The sequence below is a fragment of the Microcaecilia unicolor genome, chromosome 1 (assembly GCF_901765095.1).
Source record: "Microcaecilia unicolor chromosome 1, aMicUni1.1, whole genome shotgun sequence".
In the NCBI taxonomy this organism is placed as follows: Eukaryota; Metazoa; Chordata; class Amphibia; order Gymnophiona; family Siphonopidae; genus Microcaecilia; species Microcaecilia unicolor.
This window is the reverse complement of record NC_044031.1, coordinates 413,260,562-413,288,335: the sequence shown is the minus strand read 5'-3', so window position 1 is coordinate 413,288,335 and position 27,774 is coordinate 413,260,562. Positions and strand designations below refer to the sequence as shown.

Here is a 27,774-nt window from a genome sequence, read left to right as displayed (position 1 = left end):
AGATCCTGGTTTTGGTCGGGCTCTAACCCTGACTTCTCAAAAGATTGTAGAGGTGTTTTGGCTGAGGCTCATCCCTGGCACCATATACTGGATAGCAGGGGCTGCTACATTAGCAATGCTTCCTTCCCCAGGTGAACAAACTCCATTGTGCATCTAGGTTCCACTGACCCTGATAAACTTCAGACGGTAGAAAACACGGTGGCTCGATTTATCTGTAAAACATGAAAATACGAAAAGGCCACACCATTGTTGGTAACATTGCAGTGGTTACCCGTCGAAGTGTGTTCGGTTTTTAAACTTTGTTGGTTAGTCCATCAGATTATATATGGTATTGTTCCAAATTATATACAGGGTTTAATTTATCTGAAAGGAATACTAGGCCACAATCTGCAGTCTAGGGAGTTCTTCATTATCCTAGTTGTAGGAAAACTGTGTATAAGACCATGCATTTAGTCATCTTTTCATACCAGGCAACAAAATGGTGGAATTTGTTACCATTGGAAGTTAGGAAAATTATGACAAGTTCTGGAAAATGTTTAAAAAAGAAACCCTCCATTTTGTATGATTTGATGATAGGGTATAGATGAACTCTTATCTGTAGGCCTGGATTTCTATTATTCACACTATTTTGATTGTTTTATTTTATTTTTGTTATTAATTGATTGTAAACCACATTGAATTTTACGCTAATGTGGGATAGAAATGTTGGTTAATGTAATAAGCCATTGCTAAGCTGTGAACCAGAGAGCTGGCTCTAACATAAACATATTACCACTTTTACTTAATCCTGGCCACTAAACTTGACCCAAAAAGTGGAAAAGGTTACCATAAAAGATCTTTGAATTATATTTGGTGAGATTACCCTGTGATGGAAGAATTTGGGAAACTAAAAAATGTGACCTTGAAATTAAGTTTCATGAAGCAATTAAAAATGATAATTTGTCAGATGATCTGTATATTGGGAACCCAGAGTCCACTGTTAAACTGACCAGTACAGTTAATTGTAATTATAATTCCAGGCTAATCTTGTGTTCTTTTCAAATGTAGAGAGGGGGGGGGGGGGGTTCTTCATTTTAATTTCTCAAATTTGGAATAGTCTTTGTGCATGCAGAGTTTGGAATTTTAGCTTGCCTTTCTAGGTAACGCTTAAGGCAACTTACAGAATTATTAGTAATGTATGTACAATAAATCCATGCCCAGAAGAGCTTGCAGTTCTAAGGAGGTGTTTGCTTTGTTTAGTTTTTGCAGTTCTTCAGCTTTTCTAGTAAGACATTAGTGCTCTGACTCCCAACCCAGTTAGTTACAGCCTTCCAAGCGAAGTGTCTGGCTTGTCATCCTGCTTGGATCAGAATAGGAAAATCTGCAATACTGTGGGAATGGAAAAGCTGACTGTGCATTAGGGGAAACTCTCATTCCAGCTGTTGTAGCATTTGGCTTCAATTTCTCTTGCTGAAAACAACCCTGTGATTTATAAACCCCTCTTTGTCATTTTGCTTCCTTATATGAATTGCTTCTATCCATCTGCTCTTTCTTCCCCCTTATTTATTTTTTTTTAATGAAAATGTGTTTATCTTTGTTTTATTCTGTTCATGTAAGTCATCGTTAGGATCAATTTTGTTTCCTTTGGTAGCAAAGGTGCTATTAATATGTGCCTATTTCTTGATTGAAAGTTACGTGAAAAGGTGGTAACAGGAATATCAAAGCAAGATCACTGTAAAAGCAAGTTTGTTAGCATCTCTGTATGTTTAAGTGCAATGATCTTGTCAAATTAAGCCCATTACCAGCAGCAGTTCCTTGGTAGACAGGAGCTGTGTCTGATTTGACCCGTCTTTCAGCTTGGCTCCAAAATAAAGCAGAAAACAGGGAAATATCCCAGAAAGAAATAGTGATCCATTTCATTGCTGTGTAAGCAGAGATCCAGTAGCCATATAATTCATTATAAAAACCAGGTTTTCTACTGTTTGTAATGTCTTTTAGTTGTTTTGACAAGAATAAGCCGGAGAGTTCTTGTACATGAATTTTCTTTGTGGACAAGCATGATGAAGTCTGTTCCACATATAGATAATGTCATCAAGTTGCCCTAATGGCAGAACATGTCTAGCAGTGCTAGAAAGCACATGCCACAAGGTCCCTTCAGTCTCTTATCCTTTGGTAGGAATAATACCTGTCTGCTGTACTTTGGATTGGATGTATTAACATGATATATTGCTTAGTACAATAAAACATTCCTCAATTCAGAATAAAATGACGTCATCGTCCAGTCAGCTAATAAAAATCAAATACAATATTTATAATTCAGCAATAAGAACCATAGCCTAACGAGAACAAGTGTCAAAAATCCAGGTTTTCAACACTTTACAAAAACCAAAATAACTGGCCATACTACTAACATTAGATGTACTGTGTTCCATAACGAAGATCCTATATATATCTGAAATCTCTTTTCTTTGTGTTGGTCAACTTAATGGATTAAAGTGAAGGAAGTTGTAATAAACAGTTTTGAAAGAAGAGTAAGAAGAAAATGCTGATTATCTTGCTTGACTAACATGTCCGGAAGATGTTCAGGTAAATTCAAAAAGAGAGCTTTAAAAACCAGACATAATATTTTAAAATCAGTTCTGGAAGAAACAAGCAACCAATGCTAATCTTTCAAAATGTGGTTACATGATCTGTTCTCATTCCATTTACCACCATACGTGCTGCAGTATTCTGGACGAGCTGAAGCCTGTTCAGACTGTTCAAAGTAAATCCATGATACAAAGAATTTCAATGATCTGTTCTGCTGGTAACAAATGCATGTACCAGCTTGATTAGATTGGACCATATCAGAAGAGGCTTGAGTCGCTAAATTTGCTGTAATTGATATGCAGATTAGTTATGTGGTAAAATCATGTCAAATGTTAATGCATTGTCCCAACTAAACACTAAGATCAGTATTTCTTCTTTAAGAGAAATCAAACGGCTTCCCATAGAAGGAAAAACAAGCAAAGGCTTGTTTTATTTATTTACACTTGCTATACCACTATTAACTAACTCGCAGATCAAAGCACTTTACATCAAGCTTACTGAAAGAAGCAAGTAACAAAGGAAAGGAACTATAATTTATTGACAGGAAAGAGGAACATTCATCTAAGATTAATTTATAAGAAGAGGTAAGAGAAAGGGTGGGAAAAACTTGAAGTAGGGGCAGAGGACAAAAAAGGAGAAGGGGATGTTAATGTTGATAATTCACAGCTAACCATCTCAGGTGGAGTCGAATGCATGATGAAATACCCAGGTTTTCAAGGCAGAATTAAATGACTTGAGAGATCAGCATAGAGTCTTAGGATCATGGAGTTCCAGAGGTAGAGAACAGTAAAATAAGCACGATGCCTAGTAGATTCGATCTGAGCAAATCTAGGACTAGGGAGACATAAGTGGTGATAGTTTAGGTACCAAAGAAGTCTTGGGTATAGGGGATAGTAAGAGTGGATAAGTAGGGAGGGAGGACTATTCTGAAAGCTTTGAAAGCAAGAGTAACCATTTTTCTACTGGAAGCCAATGATGCTTGTATAATAACAGGTTGACATGATCAAACTTGTTTGTGTGACGTAGTAGTTTGATGGCTGTATTTTGGAGGGATTGTAAATTCTTAAAATTTTGATCTTGAGCAACCCAGGTAGACTAAGTTGCAATAGTCCAGTCTGGTGACAAGAAGAGAGAGGATAAGAGAATGAAAGATATCGTGGTCAAAGTATCTTTTAACTGAATAGAGTTAATGAAGACAGGCTGGAGTGGGCCTTGACAACACCTCCAGTAGTTGGAATATAAGGACAGGACCTGGCAGACTTTTCTGTTCTATCTCCCAGAAATGCCAAAGAAAGACCATGATCTAGTATTTTACATCACATTCTGAGAAGTTACGAGAGAACAGGGTATTTCTCTGGTAGGTGAACACTATTTTGCTTTGTGCATTGGGGACTTAAAGATTGAGGTTTAAAGGAGGAATTGTATGCTAGTGATAGGCAATATAAAAAGCAAATTTTATCAACTAATCTCCATAGTCTTTTCCACTTAGTTTTAAAAACTTTGTACCACAGCATTAACAGAATCTAGCAGGCACTGCAGGATCTAGTTAGTCTTCCCGCCCACCCCTTGGACACTCTTCATTTATAGTCAGTTATTGTAATTAGGGTAACAAGCAAGGAGTGCTGTTACAGAGTTTTAAATACATTTCATTACCATCTAAGAAGGAAACACTAAGTAAATCATATAATATACTATGGGGCTCATTTTCAAAGCACTTAGACTTACAAAGTTGCATAGGTTACTATGCAACTTTGGAAGTCTGAGTGCTTAGAAAATACGCCTCCACATAAACTAAAAGAAATTTTTATATTAGGCTAATATCCTTAATACTGTAGCAAGTTTTAAATGATTGAAAAACTCAAAAACACTAAGATGGAGTCAGCAATCCAGCAACGAGAGGGGTGCTATCCAGTTTTTTGCATTGAGTGTCACATGTATGATTATCTCCCAGTTGGTGAGATGTCATATGTGTGTGCCCCATGCTCGTAGCTCTCAGAGAACTTGTCCATTCTCTTGAGACTAGAGTAGCAGACTTGGTGGAGCTGAGGGAGACAGAGAGGTACATAGAGGAGACCTACAGGGATGTTGTAGAGAAGTCCCACCTCCAGTCTGGTAGCCCCTGTGCTACCTCGGAGGAGGAAAGTCTCCTAGAAGGAGAGCATCACTCTGGTGAAGTAGGAAGTATTCCTGTAGCCAGGACCTGCCCACCAGGGGATGTACTATCCTCTCGCACCGAGGATATGTCTCCAAGTGCTGCCTAGGTGGGAAGGCTTAGGACAGCTGTTGTAGTTGGTGATTCGATCATAAGGCATTTAGATAGCTGGGTGGCTGATGGACATGAGGACCGCCTGGTGACTTGCCTGCCTGGTAAGAAGGTGGCGGACCTCACACGTCACCTAGATAGGATTTTAGATAGTGCTGGGGAGGAGTCGGCTGTTTTGGTACATGTGGGTACCAATGACATAGGAAAATGTGGGATAGAGGTTCTGGAAACCAAATTTAGGCTCTTGGGTAGAAAGTTCAAATCCAGAACCTCTAGGGTAGCATTTTCTGAAATGCTACCCGTTCTACGCGCAGGGCCCAAGAGACAGGCAGAGCTCCAGAGTCTCAATGCGTAGATGAGACGATGGTGCAAGGAAGAGGGTTTTAGATTTGTTAGGAACTGGGCAACATTCTGGGGAAGGGGGAGCCTATTCCGAAAGGATGGGCTCCATCTTAACCAGGGTGGGACCAGGCTGCTGGCATCGGCATTTAAAAAGGAGATAGAGCAGCTTTTAAACTAGAAAAGGGGGGAAGGTCGACAGTAGCTCAAAAACGCATGGTTCGGGATAAGGTATCTTTCAAAGGTATCACCAAAACAGGGAAGCTAGGGTATCCTGATAGTGAGGTTGCAAAAGAGACCATAGTAGATCAGGTATCCTTAAATAAAAATAAAAATCAGACAAAAAATTGCAAATTAATACTGTCAAGTACTAAGCATGATGTAAATAGGAACAACAAACATAGTTTGAAATGTCTATATGTGAATGCCAGGAGCCTAAGAAATAAGATGGGAGCGTTAGAATATATTGCACTAAATGAAAAATTAGATATAATAGGCATCTCTGAGACCTGGTGGAAGGAGGATAACCAGTGGACACTGTCATACCGGGGTACAAATTATATCTTCCTTGTCATCAAGCAGATGAAGCCATTACGTATGGGTTATGTCCATCAACCAGCAGGGGAGATAGAGAGCACTCAAACTTTCTCAGTGCCCTCTTGGCCAGCTAGCTCCACTGCCTCTTCAGTATTCTCTATCTCCCCTAGCAGGGTGGCTGCAACTTCTCGAGCTCCAGAAAAATCTGCCGGGAGGTGGTTCCTGGCTTGCCAGTTGTTAACCGGGGTGTTGGAGGCTATAGCAGCTTCACTTTAAAGGCACATAGGTTAGCCCTTTCCCTGCCTTACCCATACCTCCGTGGATGTGGACATATTGCATTGCTTTCCCTGTCCTTACCCACCAACAGTGGATACAGGCATATAGGTTCGCCCTTTCCCTGCCTTTCCCACTCATCTGAGCCTCCGGAGTCTTCAATACCTCTGCTTTCCTCACAGCGTAAAAAAAAAAAAAAAAAAAAAGTCGCGTCGCGTTTTTAAACGCAGAGACGCTGGAACAGAGGTTTTTTGACCTGATTTTCAGCAGGATCGTAGTTGTACGCTAGATCCTTTGAGGTAAGAGTGTTTTCCAACTCCTCCGGGGTGGGCCCGCGATCGGGGCGATTTTGGCGCGAAACCGCCATTTTGGATTTTACCGACGTTTTTCGGCGATGGCTGCGGACAATGTAAAGCGCTGTTCCATGTGTGGCAAGCGCAAATCAGCAGCAGGGCACTGTAAATCGTGCTGTACAGGCGTAGGAGCCGGCCCGAGCATGGCGAGCGATGTTTCTTCCCGCTCTGAGCTGGCAGCGGGCGCCATTTTGCTTACACCGCATGGCGCGGTCTCCGTGGACACGGAGAGACCTGAGCCGGGTGGGGCACCTCGAGATGAGGATATTTCAGGAGTGGCTAGCACCGGACAGGATTTGGGTGCCCAGGGTGAGATTTTCTCCCCGGATTTTGTGCTTTTGCTGCATAAAGCATACATGATGAAAAGAGCCCTCCCTCAAGGGTCGCCTGAGGCCCCTTTGATGGCCCCCCCCCCGATGGATTCTGGCCTGGGACTGCCCAGTGAGGTTTTCCCGGATGATTGGCCCAAAGATAAGCACAGAAGGGTTAATTCCCCTTCAGATTGTGGTGCACCTTTTTCCCCCCCGTGGTCGGAGTGTGAGGATTCGGAGAACTCTGACAGACGTTCTTGGTCTGAGGAACCGGAGTCAGGTGCGGATTTACCACAGGATCTGGATGATCCCTCCGCGGTGAGGATTTTCCACCGTGATGAGCTGCCAGCGCTTATTTCAGATACCCTGCAGGCCCTCTCGATTGAAGATCCTGACAGTGGCATGGCCTCCTCGGGTAATCCCAGGATGGCTAGTACCAAGAAAGCTGCTCGGGCCTTCCCTTTGCATGACTCCATCCTAGAGCTTGTGTCGGCTCAGTGTGCTGACCCCGAGGGACCTTTGAGAGTTTCCAGGGCTATGGGGCAGTTATACCCTCTGCGTGAGGGGCATATGGCTCGTTTTCAAATGCCTACAGTGGATGCCCTAGTCACTGCGGTGACAAAGAGAACTACCCTCCCTGTTGAAGGAGGTGTTGCCCTGAAGGATGTTCAAGACCGTAGGCTGGAAACAGCATTGAAACGGTCCTTTGAAATTGCAGGTCTCGCTGTTCGGGCGTCTGCATGCAGCTGTTATGCTGCTAGAGCCTGCCTAGCTTGGCTGCAACAGGCAGTGGCACAGCCCGGAGATGGAGCGGAGCCCTTCTTGGATGTGGCTCCGCGGATGGAGGTGGCCTTGTCCTTTCTGGCTGATGCCCTTTATGACCTTGTCAGAGCTTCGGCTAAACAAATGGCAGTAGCAGTGGCGGCTCGCCGTCGTCTGTGGCTACGGCACTGGGCAGCGGACATAGCCTCTAAGCAAAGGTTGGTGAAGTTGCCTTTTCAAGGACTTCTCCTATTTGGTGAGGAGTTGGAGAAAATTGTGAAAGGCTTGGGTGATCCAAAACCCCAGCGCTTGCCCGAAGATAGGCAGAGGCCTTCCCCTAAGGGCCAGGCGGTCCACTCCTCGTACAGACCTCGCTTCCGTGAAGCTAGAAGGTACCGCCCGGGGCGTTTGGCTGGGTTCACTTCACGTGCCCGTGGTCAACAGAGGAACTGTGCAAGCTTCAGAATCAGGTCCGTCTGCTCCTGAGGATGCCCCGCCCGCGAGCTTGGGACATTGTCCAGCTGCTGGGATCGATGACAGCCACGATGGAAGTGGTACCCTGGGCGAGAGCGCACCTGAGACCGCTACAGTATTCCCTACTCCAGAGGTGGTCTCCAATTTCTCAGGATTACCAATGCAGACTCACTTGGCTCCCTGCGGCCCGACTCAGCATGGAGTGGTGGCTCTCGGACAGCATGCTGCGGCGAGGAATGCCGCTGACGCTCCCCATTTGGTGCCTGGTGGTAACGGATGCCAGCCTGAAGGGCTGGGGCGCACATGGCAAGGGGAAGCATGCCCAGGGTCTATGGACACCCGAGGAGTCGGAGTGGTCCATCAACCGCCTAGAGTTGAAAGCGGTGTTTCAGGCGCTTCTGGCTTATCAAGTGACCCTGGAAGGATTGGCTGTCAGAGTGATGTCGGACAACACGACAACAGTGGCCTATATAAATCGACAAGGCGGAACAAGGTGCAGAGCACTAGCCGCGCAGGCCGACCTGATTTGCCACTGGGCCGAGCTGCATCTTCAGTGTCTGTCGGCAGTTCATATTGCAGGTCAGAGCAATGTGCAGGCCGATTATCTGAGCAGGCATCAGATCGATCCAGCAGAATGGAATCTGGCAGACGAAGTATTCCTGCAGATCTGTGCCAAATGGGGCAAGCCTGTGATGGATCTCATGGCGACAAGTTCCAATGCCAAAGTCCCGTGTTTCTTCAGCAGACGGAGAGATCCTCGCTCGGCGGGGTTGGATGCCTTGGCTCAACCCTGGCCTCCGGGTCTTCTTTATGTGTTTCCCCCATGGCCCTTGATAGGGCGCCTGCTCTTGCGGATTCGGCTGCACCCAGGAGAAGTGGTCCTCATCGCCCCGGATTGGCCAAGGAGACCTTGGTACGCAGACCTCCGACAGATGCTTCTGGAGGCTCCTCTGCCGTTACCTCTGGTTCCGAACCTGTTGGCTCAGGGTCCGGTAGCCATGGAGGACGCCTGCCGCTTTGGTCTTACGGCATGGCTATTGAGAGGGCGCAATTGAGGGATAAAGGTTATTCCAATAAAGTGATTACCACTCTCCTGCAAGCCCGCATGCGGTCCACTTCCGTAGCTTATGCTAGGATTTGGTGCCTGTTTGAGTCTTGGTGTGCTTCCAGAGCCATTTTACCAATGCGGGCTCCTGTCTCGCCGATTCTGGACTTTTTGCAGGAAGGTGTACAAAAAGGCCTGGCTTATAATTCCCTGCGGGTGCAAGTGGCAGCGTTGGCCTCCCTTCGTGGTAAGGTGGGAGGCGTGTCTTTGGCTGCTCACCCAGATGTGGCACGGTTTCTTAGAGGGGTGCTTCGGCTCCGACCTCCCGTGCGAGCACCCTGTCCAGCTTGGAACCTGGGGCTAGTTTTGAAAGCCCTGCAGGCATCTCCTTTTGAGCCGCTTCGGTGAGTATCGGAGAAGGATTTGACACTGAAGGCCGTTTTTCTGGTGGCCATTACCTCGGCGAGACGGGTGTCAGAGCTCCAGGCGCTGTCCTGTAGAGACCCATTTCTGCAATTTTCAGAGTCAGGAGTCACGGTTCGGACCGTGCCTTCCTTTATGCCTAAGGTGGTTTTAGCGTTTCACCTAAACCAGCCTATTTTCTTGCCCTCTTTTTCAGAGGAAGAGTTTCCAGAATCTTTTGGGCAGCTGCACCTTTTGGATGTGCGCAGGACTCTGCTGCAGTATCTGCGAGTTACTAACTCTTTCAGGACTTCTGATCATCTGTTTGTTTTACTATCAGGTTCTCGCAGAGGGTCTCCAGCGTCTAAGGCCACTATTGCCCGCTGGCTCAAAGAGACTATCTTTTCAGCTTATCTGCTGGCCGGCCGGGTGCCGCCTGTAGCCTTTAAGGCGCATTCTACTAGAGCGATTTCTTCCTCTTGGGCTGAAACTGGAGCACTCTCTCTTCAAGAGATATGCAGTGCAGCAACATGGGCTTCTAAGCTCTTCTTTGCCAGACATTACAGGCTTGATGTGGCTGTCAGGAGGGATGCGCGTTTTGGAGCACAAGTGCTAGCGCGTGGTGTGGCTTGTTCCCACCCTATCTAGGGATTGCTTTGTTACATCCCATACGTAATGGCTTCATCTGCTTGATGACAAGGAAGGGAAAATTAGGTTCTTACCATGATAATTTTCTTTCCTTTAGTCATAGCAGATGAAGCCATGAGCCCTCCCTGTTGGATTGTCAGTATGCTGTAAATTGGGTTTTTTTTCAGGTTCTGTTCTAATTTCCTGAAGTTCCTTCCTTGGGAGAAAGTTGGAAAACAATCTTCAGGATTCATGTTCAGTTTAACTTTAGGAAGATGTGTTCATTCCCTCCAGTATGTTTTTTTGGAGGATGTGTTGATTCCCTCCAGGAGGTGCGTGTGTTCCCCTCCACTTCTACAATAAGGAGGATGAGTTTATTCCCTCCAGGAGGATGTGCATTCCCTCCTTTATGAGTTCATGCCCTTGTGATGGGCCATCGTTCGCTGTGAGGAAAGCTCTTGTGATTCCCATTGCGGTTGGCCATACTGCTTTGGAAGCTTCAAATACTGAAGAGGCAGTGGAGCTAGCTGGCCAAGAGGGCACTGAGAAAGTTTGAGTGCTCTCTATCTCCTCTGCTGGTTGATGGACATAACCGATACGTAATGGCTTCATCTGCTATGACTAAAGGAAAGAAAATTATCATGGTAAGAACCTAATTTTTCCATAGTGATAGGGTGGATCGAATCGGTGGAGGGGTAGCATTGTATATTAACGAGAGCCTTGAATTAAATAGACTGAAAATTCTGCAGAAAACAAAACACTTCTTGGAATCACTATGGATTGAAATTCCATGTGTAAAGGGGAAAAGGATAGTGATAGGAGTGTACTACCGTCTGCCTGGCCAGGATGAATAGATGGATGCAGAAATGTTAAAGGAAATTAGGGATGCAAACAAACTGGGCAACACAATAATAATGAGTGATTTAATTACCCTGATATTGACTGGGTAAATGTAACATCGGGGCACGCTAGGGAGGTAAAATTCCTTGATGAATTCAAGGACAGCTTTATGGAGTAGCTGGTACAGGAGCTGACAAGAGAAGGAAAAATTCTAGACCTAGTTCTTAGTGGAGCGCATGATCTGGTGTGGGAGGTAATGGTGCTGGGGCCACTTGATAACAGTGATCATAATATGATCGGATTTGATATTAGCTTTGAAGTAAGTTTACATAGGAAATCAAATACGTTAGTGTTTAACTTTAAAAAAGGAGAACTTAGAGGAGCGGCTGCGAGGGTCAAAAATTTACATCAGGCATGGATGCTGTTCAAAAACACCATCCTGGAAGCCCAGGCCAAATATATTCCATGTATTAAAAAAGGAGGATGGAAGACCAAACGACAGCCGGCTAAAAGAAAATCCTTCAGAAAATGGAAGAAGGAACCGACTGAAAATAATATGAAGCAGCATAAGGAATGTCAAGTCAAATGCAAAGCTCTGATAAGGAAGGCTAAGAGGGACTTTGAAAAAAAGATTGCGTTGGAGGCAAAAACACATATTACAATTTTTTAAAGATATTAAAAGCAGGAAGCCGGCAAAAGAATCGGTTGGACTGCTAGATGACCGAGGAGTAAAAGGGGCAATCAGGGAAGACAAGCCGTAGCGAAGAGATTAAATGAATTCTTTGCTTCGGTCTTCACCAAGGAAGATTTGGGTAGAATACTGGTGCCAGAAATGGTATTCGAAGCTGACGAGTCGGAGAAACTTAATGAATTCTCTGTAAACCTGGAGGATGTAATGGGGCAGTTCTACAAACTGAAGAGTAGCGAATGTCCTGGAACAGATGGTATTCATCCCAGAGTACTGATAGAACTGAAAAATGAGCTTGCAGAGCTATTGTTAGTAATATGTAATTTATCCTTAAACTTGAGCGTGCTACTGGAAGATTGGAGGGTGGCCTATGTAACGCCGATTTTAAAAAAAGGTTCTAGAGGAGATCTGGGAAATGATTGACCGGTGAGTCTGACGTCGGTGCCGGGCAAAATGGTAAGAGACTATTATTAAGAACAAAATTGCAGAGCATATTCAAAAGCATGGATTAATGAGACAAAGTCAACATGGATTTAGTAAAGGGAAATCTTGCCTCACCAATCTACTACATTTCTTTGAAGGGGTGAACAAACGTGGATAAAGGCGAGCCGGTTTATATTGTGTATCGATTTTCAGAAGGCGTTTGACAAAGTACCTCATGAAAGATTCCAGGGGAAATTGGAGAATCATGGGATAGGAGGTAGTGTTCTCTTGTGGGTTAAAACTGGTTAAAAGATAGAAAACAGAGAGTAGGGTTAAATGGTCAGTATTCTCATTGGAGAAGGGTAGTTAGTGGGGTTCCCCAGGGGTCTGTGCTGGGACCGCTGCTTTTTAACATATTTATAAATGACCTAGAGATGGGAGTAACTAGTGAGGTAATTAAATTTGCTGATCACACAAAGTTATTCAAAGTCATTAAATCGCGGGAGGATTGTGAAAAATTACAAGCGGACCTTATGAGACTGGGAGTCTGGGCGTCTAAATGTCAGATGACGTTTAATGTGAGCAAGTGCAAAGTGATGCATGTGGGAAAGAGGAACCCGAATTATAGCTATATCATGCAAGGTTTATGCTAATGATCCCTCTGACTCATACTTCTCAGTTTCTTGCTTTAACATTCTCTTTCTATCTTCAACTGTGCTCTACTACCCCCATTCACCAGAATGGCCACTATCTTGAACTTATCTTCTCCAACTGCTCAATCTCTTCCCCTCTCTGACCATTATCTGATAACTTTCACACTTTAACATCCTCCCCCCAGTCCTATCCAATGTAAACCAGTACATTTAGGAATCTTCAGGCTGTTGACCCTTCTATTCTGTCCTCCAATGTTTCAGATCTCTTTTCAACCACTATTTATTTATTTATTAGGATTTATTTACCGCCTTTTTGAAGGAATTCACTCAAGGCAGTGTACAATAAGAATAAATCAAACATGAGCAATAGACAATTACAGCAGTAAAAATATTCAAATAATAATACAAAGTATGGCATAGTATATTACTTACAATGTCAACACAATACGTAATAGAACATTTTAATTGATAGTGTAGGGTATAAGCAAAGATGGAATATATAGATAGGTAAGAGAATAAGAGGAGTTAGAAAGTAAGGTGATTAAACAAAGTTGCACATGTGAACAGAGAGATGGTTAACATATAGGGGCCCTTTTATAGAGCGGCAATAAGCCCAAAGTGGGCTTACTGCTTGCTCTTTTGGGACTACTGCCAGCCCAGTGTGGAAATCGCTATGTTTATTTATTTGTTGCATTTGTATCCTGCATTTTCCCACCTATTTTCAGGCTCAGTGTGGCTTATATTATGCCGTAATGGCGATTGCCATTTCCGGAATGAGAAATACAAAGTGGTATTGCATTAAAGTTCATTAGTGACAAAGTAAATGAAGCAGTCAAGTATAGAGAGTTCGGTTTTGTCCAGTTCTGGTATGTTTCGTTGTCTGGTATTTAGGATGGATCATTGTGGTATGCCTTTTTGAACAGGTTGGATTTTAGTGATTTTCGGAAGTTTGTTAGGTCGTGCATTGTTTTTATGACCTTTGGTAGTGCATTCCATAGTTGCATGCTTATGTAGGAGAAGCTGGATGCATATGTTGATTTATATTTTAGTCCTTTGCAGCTGGGATAGTGGAGATCCAGGAATGTGCCTGCTGACCTTTTTGTGTTCCTGGTTGGTAAGTCTATGAGGTCTGACATGTAAACCGGGGCCTCGCCGTGAATGATTTTATGAAGCAGGGTGCACATTTTGAATTCAATATATTCTTTAAGTGGGAGCCAGTGTAGTTTTTCTCTTAGGGGTTTGGCGCTTTTGTATAAAATATGAGTCTGGCTGCTGTGTTTTGGGCAGTTTGGAGTTTCTTAATGATTTGTTCTTTGCATCCTGCATAGATGGCATTGCAGTAATCTAGGTGGCTTAGCACTATTGATTGTACCAGGCTGCGGAATATTTCCCTTGGGAAGAAAGGTTTTACTCTTTTGAGTTTCCACATTGAATGGAACATTTTCTTTGTTGTATTTTTCGCATGGCTTTCTAGTGTGAGATTTCTGTCAATTGTAACTCCGAGAATTTTCAGGCTATCTGAAACAGGAAGGGTGTAGTCTGGGGTTCTTCTAGTGGTGGGTTTGTTTGTGTTATATTGTGATGAGAGGATGAGACATTGTGTTTTTTCTGAGTTGAGTTTTAATTGAAATGCATCCGCCCATGAATTCATGATTTGGAGACTGTGTTTGATTTCATTTGTGATTTCTGTTAGATCATGTTTGAACGGGATGTAGATCGTGACATCGTTTGCGTAGATGTAAGGATTAAGGCCTTGGTTGGATAGCGATTTGGCTAGAGGTGTCATCATTAGGTTGAAAAGGGTGTGTGGAAGCGGGGATCCTTGGGGTACTCCACATTCTGGTTTCCATGGTGGTGATATATTCGAATTTGATATCACTTGGTATGTTCTTGCGGTTAGGAAGCCTTTGATCCAGCTAAGTACGCTTCCTCTCATCCCAAAGTATTCTAGGATGTTTAATAGTATTTTATGCTTTACCATGTCGACCGCGCTGGACATGTCGAATTGTAGGAGAAGTACACTATTGCCAGTTGCAATTACTTGTTTGAATTTGGTTAGGAGAGTGATTAGTACTGTTTCTGTGCTGTGGTTGGATTAAAATCCTGATTATGATTCATGTAGTATTGAGAATTTGTTTAAGTAGTCGGTAAGCTGCTTGGTTACCATACTTTCCATTAGTTTGACTGCCAGAGGGATGGATGCTACCGGGTGGTAGTTGGTTATGTCATTTGCTTTTTTCTTTGAATCTTTAGGTATTGGGGTGAGTAGTATGTTTCCTTTATCCTTAGGGAAGAGTCCATGTTGTAACATGTAGTTTAGGTGTGATGTGAGGTCTGCTATGAAGCGTTGAGGGGCGGATTTTATTAGGTGGTTGGGACATATGTCCAGTTTGCAGTGGGATTTGGCGAACCTCTCCTTTTCCCCCATTTTCTATCTCTGTGGATAACACTCTTATCAGCTCGTAACCTTGGGGTCATCTTTGACTCCTCTCTGTCCTTCTCTGCACATGTTCAACAGACTGCTAAAACCTGTTCTTTCTTTCTCTATAATATCACCCAAATTCGTCCTTTCCTTTCTGAGCACACTGCAGAACCTTTATCCACACTCTTTTCACCTCTCACTTTGACCATTGCAACTTGCTTCTCACAGGTCTCCCACTAAGCCATCTCTCTCCCCTTCAATCTGTTCAAAATTCTGTTGCACGACTTATATTCCGTCAGTGGTTCTATGCTCATATTAGCCATCTATGTTTCAACAATTTTTATTGGTGATATATGAAAAATTCACAACAAAGTGAGCAATACTACAATAATCTTTACATATTTCAAGTGTAACCCTCAGTTGCTCAAATCGGTATTGACACTTGTTGATATCATCCTTTTATTGAATTGTCCTCCCCCCTCCCCTTTCCTCCCATTATTCCTCCATACCTTCTCCCATCTTCCCTTCCACATTCCAATTTTCCAAAGTCAGAGATGGCCTCAACATTAATTAGAGATTGTCTGCCATCACTTATCATATATTATCCACAAACCTCTGCATAATTTAAGATCATTCTTATTTCTAGCTCAGCACATTTTATCGTTATATTATAATGCCATCCCTTGTACAGTCCTCTATTATCTATCTCCTCTGAGTATCTTAAAGCAAAACCGAACAAATTCTCTTCACAAACAAAAAAAACAAAAAAAGGGGGGGGGAAGGGAGAGGGACCCACCCAATCAGAGCCTTTGCTACCTCTCTATCTGACATACCTCTATGTTTGTTCCATGGAGCATCCCCACCTCATTGCAACAGTCTGTTGACTAATAAGAATTCCAAAGTAGACTTCTGGTGCTGTGTGGAAGGGATTCAACATACACATCCCATACTGCTTGGAATAACTTCAAACGCTTGGGGGTTTGCCTAGCAAACTGTCGTTCCAATAGCATCAGCGCATGGAATCGATTCCTCCATGTCCAGAATGATGGCGCTTCTTCCCCCACCCACACTCCCAAGATCACTTTCTTCCCCATAAGCCCCGCTTTTCTAAGAAGCAAAGTGACTGATTTTTTTGCCTATTTTAAATGTTTCATAATTATCCAGTAATACCGCTTCCGTGGATAATGGTATAACAAGTCCCAACAGCCTCCCCAGATATTCATATTAGCCATCTAAAGTCACTTCATTTGGCTCCCTATCTGTTTCCACATACAGTTCAAACTCTTCCTACTGACTTACAAGTGCATTCATTCTGCAGCTCCTCAGTACGTCTTCACTCTTATCTCTCTCCACACTCCTCCCCAGGAATTCTGTTCACGAACCATCTCTTATTTGCACACTCCAATACTAACTCCAGACTCCGTTCCTTTTATCTTGCTGCACCATATGCCTGGAGTAGACTTCCTGAGCCGATATGTCAAGCTCCATCTCTGACTGTCTTCAACTATAGACTAAAAGCCCACTTTTTTCATGCTGCTTTTAACTCCTAACCCTTACTCATTCATTAACCATGTTTTATTATTCCCACCTTAGGACAAATAAGGGGAATTACTGTTTGTCTGTCCTAATTAGATTGTAAGCTCTGTCGAGCAGGGGACTGTCTCTTCATGTCCAGTGTACAGCGCTGCATATGTCTAGTAGCGCTATAGAAATAAGTAGTAGTAATAGTAGAAACAGTAGAACATTCAACAAAAGCCTTACCCTCTCCCCTGCCCAAGGTACCTAAACTCCAGCCATATATTAAAAGAGCAAAGAACCAATACATTTTCCTCAAATTAATAATAATTGAGTCCAAAAAACTCAAAACCCAGAGACAAAATAAAAGCATTCAAAATCTATTTTCAATATGGTAACTCCAAAATGTTCTCCCTAAACTATCAGCCACTGTCCCAAGCTGCAGAGGGTGGAGTTTACTCCCATGCTCAAATCTTATTGTTATTGGTTTGAGCTGAGCTTTTTCCCTCATCCTAGCACCTTCTGCCCTGTCCCTGAGTCAAATTCTGGGTTGAAATGAAGTACTTCCGCTCCTTCATCAACCATCTCATAGTAACTCTCCAGACTCTGCATCAGCCCTTGAATGGGGACACTCCCCCATCCCTCCCGCCCCCCCACCAGTAGTCATAGTAAATGCAACAAAGTACACTAAGAGCCCAGAAACTAATCATTAGATATGGAGAGGAAAAGGCCTCAGAAGTCTGGGGTACACAATATTTCATACAGCACCCTGCAGACAAGCTTCAATCACTGGCCATGAAAACTTCTCCCTCCCTACCTATAAATCTTCAAACTTTAATTTGTATCAATATTTATTATATTGATTTTTCTTTTTCCAATCATTTCCCCAAATTTCAAACATAAAACCACACACTTATCTTAGTAATTTTTTCAACATTGAAGCAACATCAGGATAAGGTACAACACTTAAGGAAGTCACAGTCACTTATTCAAATAGTATATAAATAAATCCAGCCAGTGTTCCTTAGCTCCGTTGGGCTATAGACCCTCTCCCTCTGTGTTCAACCTTCTACCAGCGAAAGCCTGCCAACCTGTGGCAGACATCTTGCCTCTCTGAGCCTCCAGCCTCACTCACAGGGACCTCTGTGCCTTCTTGTCTCAGCAGTTCCCAAGCTTCATCAAGGACAGTCACCTTCTTGTGGATCACATTAAAAGCACTCAGAAACCCAATTGGAAAGGTCCAGCGATATCTCCTGTTGGCTCGGGTCAGAGCTCTTGTCACCTCCATGAAAGGCCCTGCACTCCTGCAAAGTAGTGTAGGCCAAATTGGTTTAATTGATTTTGTGTTTGTTGTGTGTATTGTATTTTTATTATGGATGTAAACCATGTTACCCATTCTGGGCGTAGTCAGTAGGATGGGGTTATAAAATCACACTTGAAAACATACTTAGTTTTATAGATTTATGAGGGGATCAGTTAATACTGTAGACTAATGAAGTGGTAAAAGTACAAAAGATGTCGTTATACTTATATTTGAAGATATACAGAGGTCTATTATGAGTTGGTGGTGTTTGTGATATTATATATGTTTAATTTTGATATTGTAGATGTGCAGTTTGTAATCCGCCTAGAACATAGTGCAGAATATAAGTTAAAAAAAAATCCTGGAACAGTTCAGTTGGGACCCTATTCCATTGTATCGAGTCCATAGCCCTTGCTTATTGCATTAAACAAAGTTTTGAAAACAAACAGTTATGTCTTTTGGTCTGTCTTGGAGACGAGACCCCAGGGCTGTATGTGCCCACTCAATGAGGGGGCCAAGCTCATCCTTTTGTAGTAGCCAACAAGCCAGCGAGGTGACCACATCCTTATAATCTGCAGTTTCAGGAACTCCCTGCACCCACAGGTTTTTGTGGTTGATGGTATGCCGCTGTCCTCTTTCATTCCTAAACCATGAGCCCTGGGCTGTCAGCTTCTCTCCGCTCCATAAAACCCATATTTTACTATTGGGTTTCTGCTTGGATGCCATCTGACTTCACCACTGCCTTCAAATGCCGGTGTCGCCAGCACTGATGACAATGGATTGTCTACAGCTGGGAATTGCTCAGGCTAAAGACAGAGCACCTGAGTTAGGCATCCATCTTTCCTAATTACATCACTTTGATGAATCCATTCTGGAAGATAGACTTTTCTGTTTGACAAGCTGCCTAAGGGAGAAGTGGTCTCTAAGGTGACTATTGCAACATGAATCAAAAAAGCAGTAGGGACAGACTATATTCTGAGTAATTTTTTCATCCCTCATGGCCTATAGGCTCATTGTGTGAGACCTCAGGCCATTGTCTTAGGGTTAATGTAGGTAAGTACTGCCTGAGGAGATTTGCCAAGCTGCCATTTAGGGGTTGCTTTGCTCCTTTTCCAAGCTTTGCTGTCTGGATTTGCAGGCCAGAAGGGAAGTCTGATTCTGGACACTGCAAGGCTTCACTCCACCCAGCTTAGGAGGGGATTGGTACCCATACATGTGAACTGTTGTGGATGGATAAGGAAAGTGAAATTTGAGCTTACTGCTGCTGTACCAGTCCAGCACTCCTCCTGGGAAGTCTGTGGTACAATCTTGCTTTCTGCTGCATTTGGTAATTAATTGTTCCCCTCAGGCTGATTGTGGTGAGAGATCTTTTCCTCAACCTGTTGCCTCTGGAGAGAGAATACTGAGATGGAGGAATATTTGTATATTACTCATATCACCTGAAGTCCTTCCTACCAACATATTTATGGACCATTCTGGACTTTTTTCACTTTTCCTTATTGTCTATTTTTCTTTGTTCCTTTGTTTCTCTCTAATCAATTTCTGATTTCCTCTGATCTGGCCAAAGCCTTTCAGTGCATTTTCCCTTCCCTTCTTCCTCTGATCCTTCTACCCTCTCTACTGTCATTGTAATTGTTTCCTCAGTTCTTTGTAAGCTGCTTTAAGTGGTATAAAGTGGGCTATAAATGTTCTGAGTGAGTTGGGTCCTCCTTATATTATTGCGTTTGTTATTAAGCAGTGATCGAGAGAACAAGCATGGAGTATGAGAGTCCTCAGAGCAGTGCTGTGCATTTGTTAGCCAAACATGAATGCAGTTTTCCATATGCCCATTGGTCGAAGCAGATTCAGAGGCCTTTTTTATATGCTTCCAGAAATTAATGAAAGGTTGCCATATGGCCACAACTACAGAGAGAGCAACTGCAAAATTCACAGGTAACAAATAAAGCACAACTAATGGAAGAAACAGACAACTATTAGGTTTGTTTTCACTGGTGATAGTACGTAAATGGAATGGATCCTCAGGAGCTTAGTCAAGATCGGGAGGCGGGGCTGGTGGTAGGGAGGCGGGGATAGTGCTGGGCAGACTTGTACGGTCTGTGCCAGAGCCGGTGGTTGGGAGGGGGCTGGTGGTTGGGAGATAGAGCTGGGCAGACTTATACGGTCTGTGCCAGAGCCAGTGGTTGGGAGGCGGGGCTGGTGGTTGGGAGGCGGGGATAGTGCTGGGCAGACTTGTACGGTCTGTGCCAGAGCCGGTGGTTGGGAGGGGGCTGGTGGTTGGGAGATAGAGCTGGGCAGACTTATACGGTCTGTGCCAGAGCCAGTGGTTGGGAGGTGGGGCTGGTGGTTGGGAGGCGGGGATAGTGCTGGGCAAACTTATACGGTCTGTGCCAGAGCCAGTGGTTGGGAGGCGGGGATAGTGCTGGGCAAACTTATACGGTCTGTGCCCTGAAGAGCACAGGTACAAATCAAAGTAGGGTATACACAAAAAGTAGCACATATGAGTTACCTTGTTGGGCAGACTGGATGGACCGTGCAGGTCTTTTTCTGCCGTCATCTACTATGTTACTATGTTCTAGTTTGTTTTTGCTCTTGTCATTGGTGTTCAGTTGTACCACTCCTTATGCAGGGATGTCATCGTGCAGAATATTGTGGATCTCTGTCACCATCTACCTACTTGGACTCCTGGCAGGATTCCAAGGGAATTAGCAGTTGACCTCGAATTTCACCTTTCCAGTATTTGTATGTCTCCTTTCTGCACATGTGGCGGGTAATTTTATAACAGATCACCTACACTTGAAGGCCAAGTAGCCTCCTATTTTGGAGCTGTTTTATAAAGACAGTGTAGATGCCTATGTGCCTTTATAAATGAGGCTTACGAAACCCGCAGAAATGTACCTGTGTAAATTACACCTGCTTGGTATTAGATGTAAATGTATGAAGGTGAAAGACACGTGTGCATTTTGTAAACTGTGTGTGCTTTGTGTCTCTGTGAGCACTCCACTCAAACTATGCCCTAGAACATGTTACATGCAGTTGTGTAAAAAGTACATGCTGCCTTGTCACCATATGTATATCTACACATGTGTACCATGGGGTAATTTTATAGAAGTATTCCCCCTCTCCCTTGCTGTTAGTATATGTCTGGTCATGGAGTAAACTTTATATAATAACCCTCTAATATGTAAAAGGTAAATCATAGGTTTGTGGTACTTTCCATCTCCATTTGCCTGCAATCTCTGTCCTTTTCCATGTCTCAAGTGGTTGGTTTCTTTCTTCCTCCTCCTGGATCCTTATGTGCACCCCTTTCTTTACTTGGCTTGTAACACAAACCTGTTTCTTAAAATCATGAGCTGAGGTTTTCTCCATTCCAGAGTTATAAACATGATGTCTTTCTCACTTAAAATAGAGTTTATTAGCTCCGTGTCTGAGGTCTGCGGAGGATCAGACTGAAGTAACTGGCCTCTAGTGTATACTGTAATGCAGTACAAGAAAGGAAGGATTTTAACATCTGGAACATGTATAAAAGACTTTGTATATGGTTGAGCTGTATATATGTGCTTTTTTCCCATATGATAGAGGTTTTCTTACAGTTCTTGCTTAATTAATCTGCCTCTCATTTTCCTCCTTCCTGTATGTACCTTTCTATATAACGTATGTGACAGTCTGGGCTATGTGACACGCCTGTGTAGACCTCTAACAGCCTCTGTATATGGTATATTAAAAGTGGTGGGAGGTGTGCAGTGTTAACGCGTTAAATTGTTTGAGTAGTGGGTACATTTCATGGTCATGTTTATAGTTTATTACTTATATAACCTGCCTTTACCAAGTAATCTGAAAATCCTGGACTTCCGATTTACTTTCTTGGGGAGCAGAGAAACAGGAGCTGGGCTCAGACCAGTCCTTGGCCCACCTCTTGCACTGGAGAGAAGCAGTACCTAGATTGTGTATTCATAACCCCACATTTCCCCCTTTCCTTTTATCTTGTAACCTGTTTAAATGTTCTTTTTGTGATTTGCAGTGTATCAAATAAACATGAACTTGAAGAACAGGCAGCAAGCAGTGGACACGGTAAAAGCCCCGTGCTTTCTTCCCTGTGGTTGCCCCTCTGCCTTCTGTATCACTGATACACTACCTGAGATGGAGAGGACAGTGTGCAGCAGTAAGCACAGTGTGCGCTTTAACCTTCCTGCCCCTCCATCTTGGGGCCCCGCTGTGCCAGTATGGAGAGGAGAGGTAGAAAGTTAGATGGGCAGCCTTGGGGGAAGAGAAAGCGAGAGAGAGGAAGATGGTGAAAGAAGGAAGGATGAAGGGCAATGCAGAGAGAGTGCTGCACTTCACAGTTCCATAGCCACCTTCTCTTTCGTCTAACCCTGTGTAGGCTTTATTTGTAATGAGGGTGACCATGCAACATGAGGGCTAAGAGAGGCAGTTGTGAGGACAGGAATTAGAATGCCTTCACTATCCCCTGCCGTGTTTGCTGCCTCTGATTTAGCTCCATGATTGGCCACCTTCAGCACCTCTCATGCTAATGGTGGCGTCTTTACTTTCTCCTTTATTGGCTGAACACTGAGAGATATTGAGAGTTGGGGTGAAAATGCAGATTTGTGCGGGCAGTGGAGGCCCTAGAGCAGCACAGTTTCTCTTCTGTCTCAGTGGTGGGTGATTTTTCTCCCACATTTTGGGTACTTTTTTTGTAAGCAGTGGCGGATGGGCTGTGTGCCCCCCGTCAGATACCCTTGATTGAGTGTCACAGGAGATGAGAAGCAGACTAGTTGAGATGCTGTTTCTCTTTTTTCAGCCCTGGGTTTGAGAGGCTGAAGGAGCCTCTCAGATCAGAAGGCACTGTTCTCTCAGGGTTGTACTTATTCTTGGCTTTCTCCTTCACAGATGTTTCTCTCCCCCGAGCCCAGCACCAGCTTGACCCCTAGTATTCTGGTTGTGATTATTGTGCAATTATTGTCAAGTATCTTCCCAATATACAGCTATTTTTAGCTTAGGCACAGGACACTTGTTCACTTCTGACTGTTGGCTAGATTCAGTAATCACCAAGCAGAATGTGGTTCTGAATTTTGACTTTGTTTTGTTTTTGATAGGAAATAGGTCCTGTGTGAGTATGTGTAATATTCCTGTTGGTAGGCAGGGTCTGTAATTGGGTCTTTCAGCTTACTTTGGCCCTTAGACAAATGAGGCAAAACCTAGTGACTCCGTTTGTAATTATTGGCTAAAGTCAGAATGCTGCTTTACCTTTTTATTTTTACACAGATACATGTAAAACTACATAAAAATAACAGTGGGAAATATGTTTTGTAAAAATTGCTACTCTTTAGTCATTACAGCTGCTGAAACCAGTCCTTTGAATTCCTCCCATTTCCCCCCCCCCCCCCCACAACACACACCACAAAGCCAGTTGGATTTTTTCAAATGGTGTAATGAATATGCAGGAGAGAGATTGGTACACACTGGTGAGTACTGCATACAAATATCAAGATATCCTCAACTCGTGGGGGCAGTGGAGTTGAAAAGGGGAGGGGTGCTGAGGACTAATTTGAGCACCGCCACACTATAACTAGGCCCAAGTAATGTGTGGGGCTTCTTGCACCAAAAGGAACTGAAGAGCTTGAGCCACTATATAGGAATATAAGTTTTACTTTAATAGTATTTGCACTAGGAAGATATAAATAAAAAAAATGTGAAAAATGAATCTGGGATCCCAGAGAGACTAGGGCTGGGATTGGGTTCTCCCATCATGGAAGACAGGCATTGCATTGCACTCAATGGAAGCAGAACCATGACTATTTCAGCCTGTCCTGCAATGAGCTGGAGCCATGTGGTAATTCAAGATTGAGGAGGCCTGAGCAATGTACAGGACTGCGATTAAGACGTGGGGTACTATTGTAAGCATGGGCAGAGTGATAGGAGGCTTGGTGGTAGGACTGAAAAATCCTGGGGTTCTTAAAATTTTGGCACCTGGTGCTGGCCTGGACTGAAAAGCTGCTCCAGCCAGGTTGGGTCTGAGGCTATGAGCCTAGGAGAGGCTGTTGGGGAGGGGTCAGGTACTGCTGTGAGCATGTGGAGGAAGGGACAAAAAGAAAAGCAAACTGGTGGAGGGGGAAGTGGAAAGAGTCAAAGATGCAAAGCAAGCAATAAAAAGAGATCAAAATAAATGCAACCTCACTCCTCCCCAGAAAAAAATAAAGAGCAATATATTAAGTTAATAAAATATAATTTCCTCACTCCTAGCTTTTTTTTTTTTTTTTTTTTGCTGATGCACTAAATTTCTTTTTGTTTTTAAAGCCCTTGTCCTGGGCATGTGTAGATATGTAATTTGGACATGGAGTGAGAAGTGATAGGGGAGAGAGCACAGGATGGGGTTGGGGCAGATACTGCTGGGAGGAATGTGTGGTAGGGCCAGAGCAGGCGATGCTGAGGAGAGTGAGGTGGGGGTGGGGTGGGGGGGACACCAATGGTGTGCTGGGTGTAGTTAGGGCAACAGACAGTGGTAGGAGAGCATGGGTTGAGTCAGGGTAGGAGGCACTGAGAAAAGTAGGTGCAATTGCAGCAGGGGTCACCAGGGATGGGGTGCAAGGTGTAGTCTGGGTGGGAGGTATTGGGAGAATAGGATGAGGTTGGGACAGGTGGTGGGGCGAGGGGTTGGGGGGGAACCATGATGTGGCGTTTAGGGCAGGAAATAGTTGGTTTAGTATGAGGTGGGGTTGGAATATGCACCTAGGGAGGATTTCAGACTGCAGTCATGATGAGAGATGTTAAAGCAGAGTATGAGACTGGGGTTAGTAACAGAGCTTCAGTGGACATCAAGAGATGGGCTCGCATGGGGTAGGGAGTGGAACAGTGATGGGATGCAGAGTGTGGTTGGGGAGGAAGGCACTGGGGAAGAACATGAGGTCGGGAAGAAGAGAAAGTACTGGGAGGGTGGTAGATTTTACATAGTAAATGGCGGCAGAAAAAGACCAGCATGGTCCATCCAGTCTGCCCAACAAGACAAATTCATATGTGCTACTTTTTGTGTATACCTACTTTGATTTGTACCTGTCCTCTTCAGGGCACAGACCGTATAAGTCTGTCCAGCACTATCCCCGCCTCCCAACCACCAGCCCCGCCTCCCACCACTGGCTCTGGCACAGACCGTATAAGTCTGCCCAGCACTATCCTTGCCTCCCACCACCAGCTGGCTCTACCACCCAATCTCGGCTAAGCTCCTTAGGATCCATTCCTTCCTTCCTTTTGGGGGGAGAGGGGCAAAAGGTAGGGCTGGATTGGCAGGCACTGGAGAGAAAGGAGGATTCGACTCAGACACTGCTTTGCAGCTCTTGTATTGCTTTGTGGCATGTCTTTTCCCTGGTCTCCTTTCCCCTTTTCAGTGTATTTAATCTGCTCTGTTTCTCTTACTCTGACATTGGGACATCTAGCAATTGGAACAAACCAATTTCATGAGCTTCTCTGTGCCAGTGGTGATTGGTGCTTTGGTCATGATTTGCATCTGTGACTTGAAATCACTCGCTTGTGTGTATAAATAGATATTTTTACTTTAGTGCCCTTCCTGCTTCTAACTTGACTTTTTTTTCTGTTTTATTCCTCAAAACAGCATTATCCCTGGCACGCAGAAAATCTGGGTCCGCACCTGGGGCTGTTCTCACAACAACTCGGATGGAGAATACATGGCGGGGCAGCTGGCAGCGTATGGCTATAAGATAACAGGTAGGGCGTACTCCACATATTACTAGTTTTGGCATATGAAGAAGGTGGTTGCTAAGCTTCATGTATGTACAGTGGCTCATTTGTGGTGAAAGCCAAGGAGGAGTCTTGGCAGTGAACAGATCAATGGTGAATGCATGCACACGTAGGGGGATGGAGGAAAATAGACTTTGCCAGCATTCTTTTGATGTTACTCCAGGGTGTCTGAACTGCTTTATAAAGGAAAGGTTAGGGGTTTGCCCATGTGCTGTGTACTTTATGCTTTCTTTGCATTTGCATATGGCTGAGCATGAGGCTTTAGGAAACTAGCTAGCTTTTACAGTTTCACCCAGAGGAAAGGGTTCTTAGGGCACAGGGTTTTATTGCCATGTAAGTAAACAGAAGAACAACCCCACAAGATTTCATATTCTTGAGATGCGCCACAGCCTCCCTTCTCTGATCTCTCTCTCTCTCCCCACCCCCCCATAAGGGCTTATGCTGCTGCTGTGGCTGCAAGCAGGCCACTGTGGAAGTATCTACTTTGTGTTTAAGGCTGATATAATTGTCTTCTCATACATTTTATTAGCATGGCTACTATACTATTTTATACTCAGGGGCGTAGCCAGACTTCGGTGGGAGGGGGGTCCAGAGCTCGAGGTGAGGGGGCACATTTTAGCCCCCCCCCCCGGCGCCGATGACCCCCCAGCCATTATTGGCCACCGCCCCTCTCGACCCCCCCCCCCCTCCCGCCGCCAACCCTCCCCTGCCGTCGCCTACCTTTGCTGACAGGGGACCCCAATCCCCGCCAGCCGAGGTCCTCGTCTTCCCGCAAAGGCTTTGTGCTGTTTCTGACATCGTGCAGGACGCCAGACTCACAGAAACAGAATGAAGCCTGGCTGATCTGGAAGGCTTCGTTCTGTTTCTCTGAGTCTGACGTCCTGCACGTACAACGTGCAGGACGTCAGAAACAGAATGAAGCCTTCGCGGGAAGAAGAGGACCTCCTCGGCTGGCGGGGATTGGGGTTCCCCCGCCAGCAAAGGTAGCCCACGGTGATGGCGGAGGAGGGTTGGCGGCGGGAGGGGAGGTCGAGAGGGTCATCGACAGGGGGGTCCAGGGCCAAATCTACAGGGGCCCAGGCCCCCCTGGCCCTACATAGCTACGCCACTGTTTATACTAAACTATCCAGTCTTATTCTCCAGTCTTTTACTTGATCTATCCTCTTTCTCTCCATTCCATCCAGCATCTGCCCTCATTCTCACCCCTCTTCCATCCATCATTTACCCTTTCTTCCCCTTTCCATCCAGTAACCATTCACTGCCCTCTTTCCTGCCCATTCCTTGCCCCTTCCATCCAACATATGCCCTTTTTCTCTCCCCTTTCCATCCAGCATCTGCTCTTTCTCCCCCTCCATCCAGTATATGCCCTCTTTCTTCTACTACTACTACTTAACATTTCTAAAGCGCTACTAGGGTTTCGCAGCGCTGTACAGTTTAACAAAGAAGGACAGTCCCTGCTCAAAGGAGCTTACAATGTAATGGACAAAATGTGCATACAATCAAATTGGGGCAGTCTAGATTTCCTGAATAGAGGTATAATGGTTTGGTGCCTTCCTTCCAGCATCTACCTTCTGTCCTCTTTCTTGTCCCCTTTTGCATTCAGCATTTCTCTTCTCTTGGTGTCACTAACCACTGCACACCCCAGCTGCTGTGTTGCTGCTGCTTTTTAAGAACATAAGCAACATCAGGGAAAATTGCAGACATCGCTGGTGGGTCTGCACTTTGTCTACCCGTGGTTGCTGGCTCTGCCCTGGAATATGAAGTGAGGTCATAGGTGGTGAGACTGGCAACCATGGGTAGAGAAACTGTGGGACCCACAAGTGATATCTGCTGTTTTACTGCTGCTACTGATGGTCAGGAAAAGCAGCAGCAGGTAGGTGGGGAAGGGCTTGTTGTTTGTTGCACGGGGTTGAGGGAACTGTGACACATAGGCACTGTTTTCTTTGCAAAACCTTTTGGGAGACCCCCCCCCCCCCCACAGCTACACCTCTGCTTATACCAAATTGGCAGGATTGTCAGAATTATTCCAAACCCTTTGAATGTATTCAGGATGTACTAGAATCACATACTGTTGTATACATAGGATGAAAGTGAAAGGGGACACTCAGGAATAACCTGAGGAAATAGTTCACGCAAGGGGGTGAAGAATATGTGGAACGGCCTGTTGGTGGAGGTGGTAGAGAAGAAGACTGTATCAGAATTCAAGAATGGGACAAGGGCATAGGAT

At 44.5% G+C, this 27,774-nt stretch overlaps 1 protein-coding gene across 1 annotated transcript in view; it reads left to right on the top strand.

Moving 5' to 3' along the window:
* CDKAL1 (CDK5 regulatory subunit associated protein 1 like 1) overlaps window positions 1-27,774 on the top strand; it is a 1,735,794-nt gene that overhangs the window by 29,856 nt on the left and 1,678,164 nt on the right. Inside the window, exon 3 of the mRNA XM_030211517.1 lies at window positions 25,402-25,514. Within this exon, the coding sequence (XP_030067377.1) occupies window positions 25,402-25,514 (113 nt within the window). The remainder of the gene's footprint in view (window positions 1-25,401; window positions 25,515-27,774) is intronic.